The 16,906-nt window shown below is 50.6% G+C and overlaps 1 protein-coding gene across 1 annotated transcript in view; it reads left to right on the top strand.

Moving 5' to 3' along the window:
- The first annotated feature begins 271 nt into the window (after positions 1-271).
- slc1a7a (solute carrier family 1 member 7a) overlaps positions 272-16,906 on the top strand; it is a 93,339-nt gene continuing 76,704 nt past the window's right edge. The window contains exons 1-2 of the mRNA XM_042329562.1: positions 272-882; positions 13,768-13,847. Of these exons, the coding sequence (XP_042185496.1) occupies positions 742-882; positions 13,768-13,847 (221 nt within the window). The 5' untranslated portion in view covers positions 272-741. The remainder of the gene's footprint in view (positions 883-13,767; positions 13,848-16,906) is intronic.

The following is a 16,906-nucleotide window of genomic DNA, read 5'->3' as shown; positions in this document are numbered from 1 at the left end:
GCACAGCGAAGTGTGTGTTTGCACGTGTGTGTGTGTGTGTGTGTGTGTGCATAGCTCATCATGGCCGCTCCTAATAGGATCTAATGTATTAACCCTGAGGACAGTACTGCCAGCTGTCACCAGAGCCCCCTACTGGCTAGAGAAAGAGAGAGAGAGAGCGAGAGAGAGAGAGAGCGAAGATAGAGAGAAGAGGGAGAGAGAGAGCAGAGAGAGAGAGAAAGAGAGAGAGAGAGAGAGAGAAATACTGTGTGTGTGCCTGGAAAGTGTGATGCTCTTAGTCCCGTGTGGAATGATAGAGAGAGCTTCATCGCAGAAACCCCCTAAAGTGCTTTATTCGAGGAGGACAACTACTGCCTTCTTCCCTTTGTTTTGGCCAACCTCTACTTCCTCCATCTACTCCCTTTTCTCTTAATCCATCTCTTCCCCAATTCAGTCTTTTTTCTCACTTTCATTCTTCAGTCCCTCCCTTCTCTCCAAGGCTCTCTGTTTCCATATCTCCTCCCCCGTCTTCTATCTTTCCGTCTCCTGCCGTCCGGTCTGTCGCGTGTCCCATATAGACCTTGCTCTTTATGGCTGAGTGAAGTGACCAGCCAGGGACTCTGGTGGAGTGAGTGACCAGCCAGGGACTCTGGTGGAGTGAGTGACCAGCCAGGGACTCTGGTGGAGTGAGTGACCGGCCAGGGACTCTGGTGGAGTGAGTGACCGGCCAGGGACTGTGGAGGACTTTACGTGGGAGTAAGGATGGCGGTGAACTTTTCGGAGGTTTGGGGTCGGGTAAAGAATGTGTGTGCGCAGAACGGGCTCCTCATCCTGTCTGTGTTGGCCGTTGTCATTGGCTGCATGATGGGGTTCCACCTGCGGGGAAAGCAGCTCTCAGACCAGGTCAGTGTCAAACTAACACCTGCAGGGTGTCCTGTTCCCTCCCCCAACCAAAACAACTCCCTTCAATAGTTATCCCCACCGTCCCTAAAGGACCTGTTCCCTCGCCCCACCGTCCCTAAAGGACCTGTTCCCTCGCCCCACCGTCCCTAAAGAACCCTGTTCCCTCGCCCCACTGTCCCTAAAGGACCTGTTCCCTCCCCCAACCAAAACCCTCCCTTCAATAGTTATCCCCACTGTCCCTAAAGGACCTGTTCCCTCGCCCCACCGTCCCTAAAGGACCTGTTCCCTCCCCCAACCAAAACCCTCCCTTCAAAAGTTATCCCTACCTTCCCTAAAGGACCTGTTCCCTCCCCCCAACCAAAACCCTCCCTTCAATAGTTATCCCCACCGTCCCTAAAGAATCTGTTCCCTCCCCCAACCAAAACCCTCCCTTCAATAGTTATCCCCACCGTCCCTAAAGGACCTGTTCCCTCCCCCAACCAAAACCCTCCCTTCAATAGTTATCCCTACCTTCCCTAAAGGACCTGTTCCCTTCCCCAACCAAAACCCTCCCTTCAATAGTTATCCCTACCTTCCCTAAAGGACCTGTTCCCTCGCCCCACTGTCCCTAAAGGACCTGTTCCCTTCCCCAACCAAAACCCTCCCTTCAATAGTTATCCCTACCTTCCCTAAAGGACCTGTTCCCTCGCCCCACTGTCCCTAAAGGACCTGTTCCCTCCCCCAACCAAAACCCTCCCTTCAATAGTTATCCCTACCTTCCCTAAAGGACCTGTTCCCTCGCCCCACCGTCCCTAAAGGACCTGTTCCCTCCCCCAACCAAAACCCTCCCTTCAATAGTTATCCCCCTTCCCTAAAGGACCTGTTCCCTCGCCCCACCGTCCCTAAAGGACCTGTTCCTTCGCCCCACCCTCCCTAAAGGACCCTGTTCCTTCGCCCCACCCTCCCTAAAGGACCCTGTTCCTTCACCCCACCCTCCCTAAAGGACTCTGTTCCTTCGCCCCACCCTCCCTAAAGGACTCTGTTCCTTCGCCCCACCCTCCCTAAAGGACCCTGTTCCTTCGCCCCACCCTCCCTTAAGGACAGGACCCTGTTCCTTCCCTCCCTAAAGCCCCTTCGCCCCACCCTCCCTAAAGGACCTGTTCCTTCGCCCCACCCTCCCTAAAGGACCTGTTCCTTCGCCCCACCCTCCCTAAAGGACCCTGTTCCTTCGCCCCACCCTCCCTTAAGGACCCTGTTCCCTCCCACCTACAGTTAGAAGTACTCTGTTCCAGAAACACCTGGGTCTCCTGTTCCCATACCCTCTCAACCCCCACCCCCACCCCTCCACTATCCCTAAAACCCTCTGTCTGTCCAACCCCCACCCCTCCACTATCCCGAAAGTCCTCTGTTGGTCCTCCCTGTCAACTGGTCCTCTGTCCTCTGTTGGTCCTCCCTGTCCACTGGTCCCTCTGTCCCCTGCTGGTCCTCCCTGTCCACTGGTCCCTCTGTCCCCTGTTGGTCCTCCCTGTCCACTGGTCCCTCTGTCCCCTGTTGGTCCTCCCTGTCCACTGGTCCCTCTGTCCCCTGTTGGTCCTCCCTGTCCACTGGTCCCTCTGTCCCCTGTTGGTCCTCCCTGTCCACTGGTCCCTCTGTCCTCTGTTGGTCCTCCCTGTCCACTGGTCCCTCTGTCCCCTGTTGGTCCTCCCTGTCCACAGGTCCCTCTGTCCCCTGTTGGTCCTCCCTGTCCACAGGTCCCTCTGTCCCCTGTTGGTCCTCCCTGTCCACTGGTCCCTCTGTCCCCTAGCCCTGAAAAACACCCCTCAGTGTCCTCCAAAAAAATACCCCAAAACACACCACCTACCTATAACCCACATTGTTGTCCTAGCAAGTGACAATACCAACCTTATTTCACCTGTGTGATTGAAGGGTGAGCAAAATTGTTTGAATGACGCCTTTTGAACGTCTTTTGAACGTTTTGTGTTGCAGCTAGGTCTGTGAGTGTTACAGTACGTCTTTTGAACGTCTTTTGAACAGTTTGTGCTGCAGCTAGGTCTGTGAGTGTTACAGTACGTCTTTTGAACGTCTTTTGAACGTTTTGTGTTGCAGCTGGGTCTGTGAGTGTTACAGTACGTGTTTGAGAACTGAGGTGGGTAGAGAAAGAGGGGGACCTATAAGCTCTATAAGCTGTTGCTGTACAGACAAGCTCAGTAATGTTGCAGTACCAATGGCTGCTGTAGTTTAGCGGCTAGGCCTGATGCTACGCTACAGTGCTTCACGGCTCTGTCTCTAGGATGACACTGCTCAGACTGACTTACGGAAAGAGACACTGTTTCTGTTTACAAAATAGCTCAGCCCCAAAAAAGTATATACAAATTCTAGCACTTCCAGACACTTCAACTCATGTGGTGATTCTTGCTGTTGGGTAATGCCAACGGATCCCGGATCCCGGATCCCGGATACATAAAAAAAGAACAAGTAAACAGCCAATAACACCAGTATGCTGCGTTTTAGCCCATCTATGTGACTGACAGCAAAGCCTCAACAGCCACTAGCAATCCTAAATCTCATCAATTATCAGACCGATGAGAAGTCTGAGACAGAGGTGAAGTCTGAGACCGATGAGAAGTCGCCTATTTTGTTCACAGACAGGACAAGTGAAGCCAAACAAATTCACAGGGACGGGATCATAATTGATGAGATTTAGGATTGCTAGTGGCTGTTGAGGCTTTGCTGTCAGTCACATAGATGGGCTAAAACGCAGCATACTGGTGTTATTGGCTGTTTACTTGTTCTTTTTTTATGTATTTGTATAGTGCTGATAGGGACACAGAGAGGAAGGCAGATGCAGAGTAGTGGTGGGGTCGGGTCGGGTCGGGATACCTAACCAGTACCCACACTGTAGGTGACGTGCTGCAGGCGGCAGCGTTTCCCGCTAGACATTCGATGTTTATCAGATACATGACAGAATATACTGTAATTACTGTAATTAGTTTGAGGGCATCCTGTTCAAGTTGCCTTTACAAAGATAATTACTGCACACAATGTACACAATCAGCTGTGCTAATGTTACACATGTAGTGTGTGACACTCAATCAGTCCTGTGTGTTATGAAAATAAACTTTGAAATTGTGTACCAGTGTGTCATCATAATAATTGCTGCAATGAAACAAGAAATTGTCTCATTATGTTGTATACCGGTGTGTCATTATAATAATTGATGCAATTAAACAAGAATGTATGTATAATTTGATACAGAGGACAGAGCACTCCCCCATTCTCATCGACGGCGCTGCAATGGAGCAGGTTGAGAACTTCAAGTTCCTTCGCGTCCACATCACCAACAAACTAACATGGTCCAAGGACATCAAGACAGTCGTGAAGAGGACACATCCCCAACAAACTAACATGGTCCAAGGACACCAAGACAGTCGTGAAGAGGACACATCCCCAACAAACTAACATGGTCCAAGCACACCAAGACAGTCATGAAGAGGGCACATCACCAACAAACTAACATGGTCCAAGCACACCAAGACAGTCGTGAAGAGGACACATCCCCAACAAACTAACATGGTCCAAGCACACCAAGACAGTCGTGAAGTGGGCACGACAAAACGTATTCCCCCTCAGGAGACTGAAAAGATTTGGCATGGGTCCTCAGATCTTCAGAAGGTTCTACAGCTGCACCATCGAGAGCATCCCGACTGGGTGCATCACTGCCTGCCATCAAGGACCTCTATACCAGGCTGTGTCAGAGGAAGGCCCTAAGAATTGTCAAAGACTCCAGCCACCCTAGTCATAGACTGTTCTCTCTGCTACCACACGGCAAGCGGTACCGGAGCACCAAGTCTAGGTCCAAGAGGCTTCTAAACAGCTTCCTCCCCCAAGCCATAAGACTCCTGAACATCTAATCAATTGGCTACCCAGACTATTTGCATTGTCCCCCCTTTTTTACACTGCTGCCACTCTCTGTTGTTATCATCTATGCACAGTGACTTTAATAACTACATGTACATATTACCTCAACTAACCAGTGCCACGGACATTGACTCTTTACCGCTATCCCCCTGTATACAGTCTCTCTATTGTTATTTTTACTGTTGCTCTTTAATTACTTGTTACTTTTATTTCTTCTTCTTATCCATATTTTTTTAACTGCATTGTTGGTAAGCATTTCACTGTAAGGTGAATTCCTGTTGTATTCGGCGCATGTGACTAATAAAATACAATTTTGATTAGATGTAGGATCTTAATTTGAGCCAGTTTGCTACAGCAGGAAAATAATCCTACAGCAACAAGACATGCAAATTATTATGCTAATTATAATTCATGGATCTTTTTGAAAGGGTTGATACAATTTTCGTAAAGGAAAATCAAGTCAGAAATTTCAAAGTCGAAGCTACAAACTTCAGAAGCCTTGTTAAAAAGTTATCCTGCAACAGGATGATCAAATTAAGACCCTACATATGTGACGCTATACATTATATATAAATACATGTATACATCTGAAGATGACCGGCTCTCTGCAGAGAGTAATGGATCATATTAGAAAAGCTAGGTTTCTTAGGGACAAAATACTGTGAAGTTACAAAACAACATGGATATCTCTCAAAGGTTGGCTCTTCAAAGTAGCCAACCTTTGCCTTGAGTGACAGCTTTGCACATTATTGGAATTCTCTCAACCAGCTTCACCTGGAATGCTTTTCCAACAGTGTTGAAGGAGTTCCCACATATGCTGAGCACTTGATGGCTGCTTTTCTTTTGCTCTGCGGTCCCAACTCATCCCAAACCGTCTCAATTGGGTTGAGGTCGGGTGATTGTGGAGGCCAGGTCATCTGATGCAGCACTCCATCACTCTCCTTCTTGGTCAAATAGCCCTTATACAGCCTGGAGTTGTGTTGGTTCATTGTCTTGTTGAAAAAGAAATGACAGTCCCACTAAGCACAGACGGGATGGCGTATCGCTGCAGAATGCTGTTGTAGCCATGCTGGTTAAGTGTGCCTTGAATTCTAAATAAATCACAGACAGTGTCACCAGCAAAGCACCCCCAAACCATCACACAGTGTCTTCTGAACAGTTGAGATGTGTCTGTTACTTGAACTCGGTGAAGAATTTATTTAGGCTGCAATTTCTGAGGCTGGTAACTCTAATGAACTTATCCTCTGCGGCTGAGGTAACTCTGGGTTTTCCTTTCCTGTGGTGGTCCTCATGAGAGACAGTTTCATCAGAGCGCTTGATGGTTTTTGCTACTGCAGTTGAAGAAACTTTCAAAGTTCTTGACATTTTCCGTATTGACTGACCTTCATGTCTTAAAGTAATGATGGACTGTTGTTTCTCTTTGCTTATTTGAGCTGTTCTTGCCATAATATGGACTTGGTCTTTTACCAAATCTTCTGTGTACCACCCCTACATTGGGTCGGGATCCCACCTATAGTGGGGGAGGAGACTCTGGAGAATACATTATAGTGGGGGAGGAGACTCTGGAGAGTACATTATAGTGGGGGAGGAGACTCTGGAGAGTACATTATAGTGGGGGAGGAGACTCTGGAGAGTACATTATAGTGGGGGAGGAGACTCTGGAGAGTACATTATAGTGGGGGAGGAGACTCTGGAGAGTACATTATAGTGGGGGAGGAGACTCTGGAGAGTACATTATAGTGGTGGAGGAAACTCTGGAGAGTACATTATAGTGGTGGAGGAGACTCTGGAGAGTACATTATAGTGGGGAGATGACTCTGGAGAGTACATTATAGTGGGGGAGGAGACTCTGGAGAGTACATTATAGTGGGGGAGGAGACTCTGGAGAGTACATTATAGTGGGGGAGGAGACTCTGGAGAGTACATTATAGTGGGGGAGGAGACTCTGGAGAGTACATTATAGTGGGGGAGGAGACTCTGGAGAGTACATTATAGTGGTGGAGGAAACTCTGGAGAGTACATTATAGTGGTGGAGGAGACTCTGGAGAGTACATTATATCATGGCACAGAAATAATAGAAAAATCAACATGGTGTAAGAGGGCTCTCTGGTGCTTTGGGAAGGTTTGTGTTTTTCTGTAGTTCCTCAATAGCTACTCTTCTGTCTATTAATTTTTGTTAAAAACTGTGCTGTTTTTCTGCTCGACCTGGTGGAGATAGATCTGCTTACCACAAGCCTCCCCTAGATGGCCTCTTAGAAATATCCAGTCCTTTCTTAGTTTCCATGGCTGACCAAGTTGGATGTGGTTGGTTGTTGTTACTGTGCCATGCGCTTCCTTCCCACTTTCTGTTATGGCTCTGGTCTCCTTGACAAAGGCCCCTAGGTCAGTTCTACAGTTCTGCAGTTCTACAGTTCTACAGTTCTACAGTTCTGCAGTTCTACAGTTCTACAGTTCTACAGTTCTACAGTTCTGCAGTTCTGCAGTTCTACAGTTCTACAGTTCTGCAGTTCTACAGTTCTACAGTTCTACAGTTCTGCAGTTCTGCAGTTCTACAGTTCTACAGTTCTACAGTTCTACAGTTCTGCAGTTCTGCAGTTCTACAGTTCTACAGTTCTACAGTTCCAAATCCTCTTCAAACACAGACAATCTCAGTCGTAGTAGGGAATCCAGTAGCATTATTTGACATAGATTAGGCTGTACTATGGAGGAAAAGCAAAGCAAGATCATACTGTTATTTCAGCCAATGCATGGCTCTCTCTCTCTTTTCCTACCTCTTGTGAGGTATAGTGGTTAGAAAATGGCTGATTAGGACATGGGATGGTCATGAGGGCAGGAGGGATAGCCAGAATTGTATAGCAAATAGGAGTTGAGGAGTGACTCCTTTCAAGAGTGGATAGGTACACAGTGCACTGCCTACAACCTCCACTCTCCCACCTCCACTCTTCGTATCCCCCTCTCCCACCTCCACTCTCCCACCCCCGCTCTTCCACCCCCACTCTTTGTGTTCCCCTCTCCCACCCCCACTCTTCCACCCCCACTCTTCGTATCCCCCTCTCCCACCCCCACTCTTCCACCCCCACTCTTCGTATCCCCCTCTCCCACCTCCACTCTCCCACCCCCACTCTTCCACCCCCACTCTTCGTATCCCCCTCTCCCACCCCCACTCTCCCACCCCCACTCTTCCACCCCCACTCTTCGTATCCCCCTCTCCCACCTCCACTCTCCCACCCCCACTCTTCCACCCCCACTCTTCGTATCCCCCTCTCTCACCCCCACTCTCCCACCCCCACTCTTCCATCCCCCTCTCTCACCTCCACTCCCCTCTCCACCCCCACTCTTCCACCCCCACTCTTCGTATCCTGCTCTCCCACCCCCACTCTCCCACCCCCACTCTTCGTATCCTGCTCTCCCACCCCCACTCTCCCACCCCCGCTCTTCGTATCCTGCTCTCCCACCCCCACTCTCCCACCCCCACTCTCCCACCCCCCGCTCTTCGTATCCTGCTCTCCCACCCCCACTCTCCCACCCCCACTCTCCCACCCCCACTCTTCGTATCCTGCTCTCCCACCCCCACTCTCCCACCCCCACTCTTCGTATCCTGCTCTCCCACCCCCACTCTTCCACCCCCACTCTTCGTATCCTGCTCTCCCACCCCCACTCTCCCACCCCCACTCTTCGTATCCTGCTCTCCCACCCCCACTCTCCCACCCCCGCTCTTCGTATCCTGCTCTCCCACCCCCACTCTCCCACCCCCACTCTCCCACCCCCGCTCTTCGTATCCTGCTCTCCCACCCCCACTCTCCCACCCCCACTCTCTCCCACCCCCGCTCTCCCACCCCCGCTCTTCATATCCCGCTCTCCCACCCCCACTCTCTCCCACCCCCGCTCTTCTTATCCTGCTCTCCCACCCCACTCTCCCCCCCCACTCTCCCACCCCCACTCTCCCACCCCCGCTCTTCGTATCCTGCTCTCCCACCCCCACTCTCCCACTCTCCCACCCTCCCACCCCCACTCTCCCACCCCCCCGCTCTTTGTATCCCCCTCTCTCCCACCTCCACTCTCCCACCCCCACTCTTCGTATCCTGCTCTCCCCCCCCCCACCCCCGCTCTTCACCTCTCCCACCCCCACTCTCCCACCCCCGCTCTTCATATCCTGCTCTCCCACCCCCACTCTCCCACCCCCACTCTTCGTATCCCCCTCTCCCACCTCCACTCTCCCACCCCCACTCTTCGTATCCCCCTCTCCCACCTCCACTCTCCCACCCCCACTCTTCGTATCCCCCTCTCTCCCACCCCCACTCTCCCACCCCCCCACCCTCTTCGTATCCCCTCTCCCACCTCCACTCTCCCACCCCCTCTTCGTATCCCCTCTCCCACCCCCTCTCCCACCCCCCGCTCTTCGTATCCCCCTCTCCCACCTCCACTCTCCCACCCCCACTCTTCGTATCCCCCTCTCCCACCCCACTCTCCCACCCCCGCTCTTCGTATCCCCCCCACCTCTCCCACCCCCACTCTCCCACCCCCACTCTTCGTATCCCCCTCTCCCACCCCCACTCTCCCACCCCCACTCTTCGCTCTTCGTATCCCCACTCTCCCACCCCCACTCTCCCACCCCCACTCTTCGTATCCCCCTCTCCCACCTCCACTCTCCCACCCCCCCACTCTTCGTATCCCCCTCCCACCTCCACTCCCCACCCCCACTCTCCCACCTCCACTCTCCCACCCCCACTCTTCGTATCCCCTCCCACCTCCACTCTCCCACTCTCTTCCATCCCCCTCTCCCACCTCCACTCCCCCACCCCCACTCTCCCCACCCCCACCCCCACCCCCACTCTCCCACCCCCACTCTCCCATCCTGCTCTCCCACCCCCACTCTCCCACCCCCACTCTCCCACCCCCACTCTCCCACCCCCACTCTTCGTATCCTGCTCTCCCACCCCCACTCTCCCACCCCCACTCCCCACCCCCCTCCCACCCCCACTCTTCGTATCCTGCTCTCCCACCCCCACTCTCCCACCCCCACTCTCCCACCCCCACTCTCCCACCCCCACTCTTCGTATCCCCTCCCACCCCACTCTCCCACCCCCACTCCCACCCCCACTCTCCCACCCCCACTCTCCCATCCTGCTCTCCCACCCCCACTCTCCCACCCTCACTCTCCCACCCCCACTCTCCCACCCCCACTCTTCGTATCCTGCTCTCCCCCCACCCCCACCCCCACTCTCCCACCCCCACTCTCCCACCCCCACTCTTCCCTGCTCTCCCACCCCCACTCTCCCACCCCCACTCTCCCACCCCCACTCTCCCACCCCCACTCTCCCACCCCCACTCTTCGTATCCTGCTCTCCCACCCCCACTCTCCCACCCCCACTCTCCCACCCCCACTCTCCCACCCCCACTCTCCCACCCCCACTCTTCGTATCCTGCCTCCCACCCCCACTCTCCCACCCCCACTCTCCCACCCCCACTCTTCGTATCCTGCTCTCCATTGCATAGGAGTGACACGACCTGACGAAAGACAATGTACAGTACAACACATATCGAGGGAGGAAGAGTTGAATGTTTGTTTGCTCCGTATTTCTCGTATTTGTTTCTCACACAGAGCGAATAGCAATGGTTTCTATGCACCATAACAAGGGTAGTTATTCCCCAGCTTGACGCTTATTGCAGCTCTTTCTTTTGCTTACCGATGTTACCCACTGTGTAATTCAAACTCTGGTGCTCTGGTCTAGTCTATGGCAGCAGGATAATCTAATATAATCTGTGGGTTCCTTTATTGGCCAGATTAACCCGATTAATTTGCTTCATTTGAGAGACTGGAAAGACATGTCATGCCTTTAACAGCAACGGGCTCAAACTGAACTCTGAGTACCAAATGGCACCCTATCCACTATAGAGTGCACTTTTTTTTGACCAGGACCGATAGGGCTCTAGTCAAAAGTAGTGCACTATATAGGAAATAGGGTGCCATTTGGTACTCAATCCTGATCTCCCCAAATCTAGATATCCACTTAAAATACTTTAAAAGCCTCTGAGCTACTCTAAGTACTTCTCTGCTCTTTGACTCCCCAGATGCATGAGGTCATTTCTATGTTAAAGGACCCATGAGAACGACATTCATATCATAGCATTTCTGTACAGTACAGATTAGGGAGCCATGTTGAAATTCCGTTGATGAAAAAACCCTAACCCCGTACGACGCTGGCGCTAATTGTGCGCCGCCCTATGGGACTCCCAATCATGGCCGGATGTGATACAGCCTGGATTCGAACCAGGTACTATAGTGACGCCTCAGGGCTGAGATCCAGTGCTTGAGACCGCTGCACCACTCGGGAGCCCCTTACCGTGTTTCAATAACCAAAATAGATTTTTGACACCCAATTCTTTTTTGCAGACATCTTTGAATCTTAACTTGGAGCAGATATTTAACATAGTTTTGGGAAATTCTGCTTGTGAATAGAGTTGAATGGTTCGTTAAACTTTGAAATCAAAGTTTTTTTTTATTGTGGAATTGCCCTTGACAACAGGGACCATCAGGTGTCAGTAATCAAGAATCAAGAATCAACGTCCCAGAATGTCACTGGGTTTTTCATTCATTAACATTTGTATTAAGGAGCTATAACTGTGTGTGTGTTTGCCACATGCCAGCCTGTTTGTCCTGTGGCGGCAGATGCCAGGGCCCGATGCCAGCTGTTTGTGTGCGTGTGTGTGTTTTTCACGCAAGTCCAATAGACATGTACACACACACACACACACACACACACACACACACACACACACACACACACACACACACACACACACACACACACACACACACACACACACACTAATCAGCCTGACATTTGACTGCAGTGATCCTGATCTAAAAAAGGCAAACTAAGCTCTCCCTCTCCTCCTGCCTTTCTCCCCCTCCCTCTCTTTCTGACCCCCCTTCCTAATACTAAACCGCTCTCCCTCTCCTCCTGCCTTTCTCCCCCTCCCTCTCTTTCTGACCCCCCTTCCTAATACTAAACCGTAGCTAAAGCTCTTCAGCAGTTTTATTGTTTTATTGTGTTCAAATGTATATTCTCTCTCTCTCTCCCCTCCCTCTCTCCCTCTCTCTCTCTCCCTCTCTCTCTCTCTCTCTCTCTCTCCCCTCCCCTCTCTGTCTCTCTCTCTCTCTCCCTCTCTCTCTCCCTCTCTCTCTCCCTCTCTCTCTCTCTCTCCCCTCCCAGTCCCTCTCTCTCTCTCTCCTCTCTCTCTCTCTCTCTCTCTCTCTCTCCCTCCCCTCTCTGTCTCTCTCTCTCTCTGTCTCTCTCTCTCTGTCTCTCTCTCTCTCTCCCCTCCCTCTCTCTCTCTCTCTCCTCTCTCTCTCTCTCTCTCTCTCCCCTCCCCTCTCTGTCTCTCTCTCTCTGTCTCTCTCTCTCTGTCTCTCTCTCTCTCTCTCCCCCCTCTCTCTCTCTCTCTCTCTCTCCCCCTCTCTCTCTCTCTCTCTCCCTCTCTGTCTCTCTCTCTCTCTCCTATTCCCCCTCTCTCTCCCTCTCTCTCTCCCTCTCTCTCTCTCTCTCTCTCTCTCTCTTTAGCTCTACCTCCCCATCTCCCTCGCTCTCTCTCTCTCTCCTCCCAGTCCCTCTGGCATATTCCAATGCTCATGTTGATACATCGAGAAGCTGAAACCTATATGACAACATGTATCATGCATTGTATCAAGAACGTTAGACTTGGCACCATTAATACATGTACTGCAGTCGTGTATTACTGCAATGGACATCAACCTGAAGGCTGTAGCTGCAGCCGTAGCTGTAACGTATAGTATGTGATTATAAACCACAATCTGTTCGTCAGGAATAGTGCCATACAGGCTTTTTTGCAATGGCAATAACCCGGTACTCCTGTATTACCACTTGGTAAATAACACGCCTAGTGGTCGTGACCTGTGTAGTGGATGTAGGTAATTGACCCCAACCAATATATTTACTGAAACCCTCTTGAGAACTATTTTTAGGGCCTTCCTCTGACACCGCCTGGTGTAGGGTCCTGGATGGCAGGAATCTTGGCCCCGGCGATATACGGGGATATACACTACCCTTTGTAGTGCCTTGCGGTTGGAGGCCGAGCAGTTGCCGTACCAGGAAGTGATGCAACCGGTCAGGATGCTCTCGATGGTGCAGCTGTAGATCCTTTTGAGGATCTGAGGATCCATGCTCCGTCTCCTGAGGGGGAATAGGTTTTGTCGTGCCCTCTTCACAAATGTTTTGGTGTGTTTGGACCATTCTAGTTTGTTGGTGATGTGGACACCAATGAACTTGAAGCTCTCAACCTGTTCCATTACAGCCCTGTCGATGAGAATGGGGGTGTGCTTGGTCCTCCTTTTCCTGTAGTCCACAATCATCTCTGTAGTGTTGGTTACATTGAGGGAGAGGTTGTTATTCTGGCACCACCCGGCCAGGTCTCTGACCTCCTACCTATAGGCTGTCTCGTCATTGTCGGTGATCAGGCCTACCACTGTTGTGTCGTCTGCAAACTTAATGATGGTGTTGGAGTCATGCCGGGCCACACAGTCGTGGGTGAACAGGGAGTACAGGAGGGGACTGAGCATGCACCCCTGAGGGGCTCCATTGTTGAGGATCAGCTTGGCAGATGTGTTGCTACCCTACCCTCACCACCTGGGGCGGCCCGTCAGAAAGTCCAGGATCCAGATGCAGATGGAGGTGTTTAGTTCCAGGGTCCTTAGCTTAGTGATGAGCTTTGAGGGCACTATGGTGTTGAAATATTCACATTAGTAGCGAAATAGTTGACGTCAACCAATCAACCTTCACTTGACATATGAGAAAGCAACATTTATACACGTTCATTGTTTTAGGTAATAATATGTTTTCGGGATGCTCCAGATGTTTCTCAGGTAAATGGAAAACCAGTGGGTTTTTACTTGCTGATACTTGCTGTATCTATCTACCTTAACTAACGTCCTGCTCTGCTCTGTGTGTCCCCTCTGTGTTTCCGTAGGAGGTGAAATATTTCCAGTTTCCTGGAGAGCTCCTGATGAGGATGTTAAAGATGCTCATTCTTCCCCTCGTCGTCTCCAGGTAGGAACAGAAAGCATGCTGGGTAGTTCACACAGGACCCCCCCCCCCGCAACCACAACACACGCATGTACGCACGGACACAGACATACGCAATTCTGTCCACTTGTACAGTACAAAAGCTCCTCCTTGGCATACTGTCCTTACTCAAGCAGAGAGTCCTCTGGAAAGCTTTGATGCTTATTATACTGGTTCTCCCCTTCAAACATAGTGTACTGTGGTGTGGGGGTTATGTGTGGAGAGTAGTATTCGTGGAATTTGAAAAGTATTTATTTCTGTAGTGCTGAGGAAAAGAACATAATATAATATTCTGGTGTGTGTGTGTGTGTGTGTGTGTGTGTATGTGTGTGTGTGTTTTCATCTACCTTCGTGTTCTCTCCCTCAGACTTGGCAACTAGCTGCAGTATGTCCTAAAAACGTCTTCTTTTGTATTTAGAAGTTTCCACTTTCAGGTCATGTGGTTGTGCTGCTGTTGACGAACTGTGAGTGTCCACGGTTCGTACGTCATATATGGCTGTGGAGAAATATGTGTGAAGTGAACGTTGCTATATACTTTGTGAATTTATAATGCATTCAGTCCAGTGGGAATCATCCATGGCTGTTGTCCCATATAGTACTGTGGCAGCCCTGTGTAGTCATAGGAACCTTTGTGGTGTGCCTGCAATGTACAGTATTCTAGAACACAAACACACATAATGTGGTGTGCCTGCCACTGGGACGAAACCTTATTATTAAACAGGTTTTCACACAACCAACCGTGTCACAGGTTGAGGACCCTGTAGATCAAATGAGTTGCTGTGGTGAAGCACAACATGTCATAGCCTAAGGCTGTCCTCACTACCCTGGTCTCTTGGTGATGCTGTATTGCCTAACTCAATGGTAATTAAACCTCTCCCCGGAGACTGGGAAAGGTAACGATGCAGACCTGGGACAAGCAATTATTATATAAATGCTACATGGAAATGATTTTCATCTGCATTCTACTCACAGAGAAGAAACCGGGAATTATACTTCTGTTGCAGAGCTGTGCTGTAAATCTGTATTCCTTTTATGGGGTTTAATTATGGTGAACTGGCTAGTTTCTCTCCACCTCTGCTCTATTTTGGACCCAAGTCCTCCGTGCCTCTGTGAGTCGACTACACGAGGAGAGTGATGTCGACCGGAGAACGTCCTCCGTGCCCTCTGTGAGTCGACTACACGAGGAGAGTGATGTCGACCGGAGAACGTCCTCCGTGCCCTCTGTGAGTCGGCTACACGAGGAGAGTGATGTCGACCTGAGAACGTCCTCCGTGCCTCTGTGAGTCGGCTAGAGTGATGTCGAGGAGAGTGATGCCCTCTGACCTGAGAAAGTCCTCCTCCGTGCCTCTGTGAGTCGGCTACACGAGGAGAGTGATGTCGACCAGAGAACGTCCTCCGTGCCCTCTGTGAGTCGGCTACACGAGGAGAGTGATGTCGACCTGAGAAAGTCCTCCGTGCCTCTGTGAGTAGGCTACACGAGGAGAGTGATGTCGACCGGAGAACGTCCTCCGTGCCCTCAGTGAGTCGACTACACGAGGAGAGTGATGTCGACCAGAGAACGTCCTCCGTGCCCTCTGTGAGTCGACTACACGAGGAGAGTGATGTCGACCAGAGAACGTCCTCCGTGCCCTCTGTGATTCGACTACACGAGGAGAGTGATGTCGACCAGAGAATGTCCTTCGTGCCCTCTGTGAGTAGGCTACACGAGGAGAGTGATGTCGACCAGAGAATGTCCTCCGTGCCCTCTGTGAGTCGACTACACGAGGAGAGTGATGTCGACCGGAGAAAAAGGAAGTAACAATCGTGCAATCGGACTGATTACATAATCAAGGACCTCAGACACCCTAGCCACTGCCTGTTCACCCCACTACCATCTAGAATGTGAAGACAGTACAGGTGCATTAGACTGTTAAACAGTCACCACTAACTAGCCTTAGTCACTGTTCTGGCCTCGTCTGCGTTGTCTTGGCTGTGTGGTTAGGGTCGTTGTCCTGTTGGAAGGTGAACCTTCTCCCCAGTCTGAGGTCCAGAGTGCTCTGGAGGAGGTTTTCATCAAGGATCTCTCTGTACTTTGTTCCATTCATCTTTCCCTCAATCCTGACTAGTCTCCCAGTCCCTGTCGCTGAAACACTACCCTACAGCATGATGCTGCCACCACCATGCTTCACTGTAGGGCTGGTAACAGGTTCCCTCCAAACGTGACGCTTGGCATTCAGGCCAAAGAGTTCAATCTTGGTCTCATCAGACCAGAGAATCTTGTTTCTCATGGTCTGAGAGTCCTTTAGGCGCCTTTTGGAAAAATCCAAGCGGGTTGTCATGTGCGTTTTACTGAGGTGTGGCGATTGGTGGAGTGCTGCAGAAATGGTTGTCCTTCTGGAAGGTTCTCCCATCTCCACAGAGGAACTCTGGAGCTATGTCAGAGTGACAAATGGTTTTTGGTCACCCCCCTGACCAATAACTTTCTCCCCTGATTGCTCAGTTTGACCGGGTGGCCGTCTCTAGGAAGGGTGTTGGTGGATCCTAACTTCTTTCATTTAAGAATGATTGAGGCCACTGTGTTCTTGGGGACCTTCAATGCTGCATAAATGTTTTGGTACCCTTCCCTAAATCTGTGCCTCGACACAACCCTGTCTTGGAGCTCTACGGACAATTCCTTTGACCTCATGGTTTGGTTTTTGCTCTGACATGCACTGTCAACTGTGGGACCTTATATAGACAGGTGTGTGCCTTTCCAAATCATGTCCAGTCAAGTGAATTGACCACAGGTGGACTCCAATCAAGTTGTAGAAACATCTCAAGGATGATCAATGGAAACAGGATGGACCTGAGCTCATTTTCATGTCTCATAGCAAAAGGTCTGAGAACTTATGTAAATAAGGTATTTCAGTTTTTAAAATGATACATTTACAAACATTTCAAAAAACTTGTTTTAACTTTGTCATTATGTGGTATTGTGTGTAGATTGATGAGGAAAAACAATTTATTTAATCCATTTTAAAATAAGGATGTAACGTAACAAAATGTGGATGAAGTCAAGAGGTCTG

This window comes from Oncorhynchus tshawytscha, linkage group LG10, assembly GCF_018296145.1.
Source record: "Oncorhynchus tshawytscha isolate Ot180627B linkage group LG10, Otsh_v2.0, whole genome shotgun sequence".
NCBI classification, from domain to species: domain Eukaryota; kingdom Metazoa; phylum Chordata; class Actinopteri; order Salmoniformes; family Salmonidae; genus Oncorhynchus; species Oncorhynchus tshawytscha.
The sequence above is the reverse complement of the archived record's forward strand: the minus strand, read 5'-3'. Positions and strand labels throughout refer to the sequence as shown.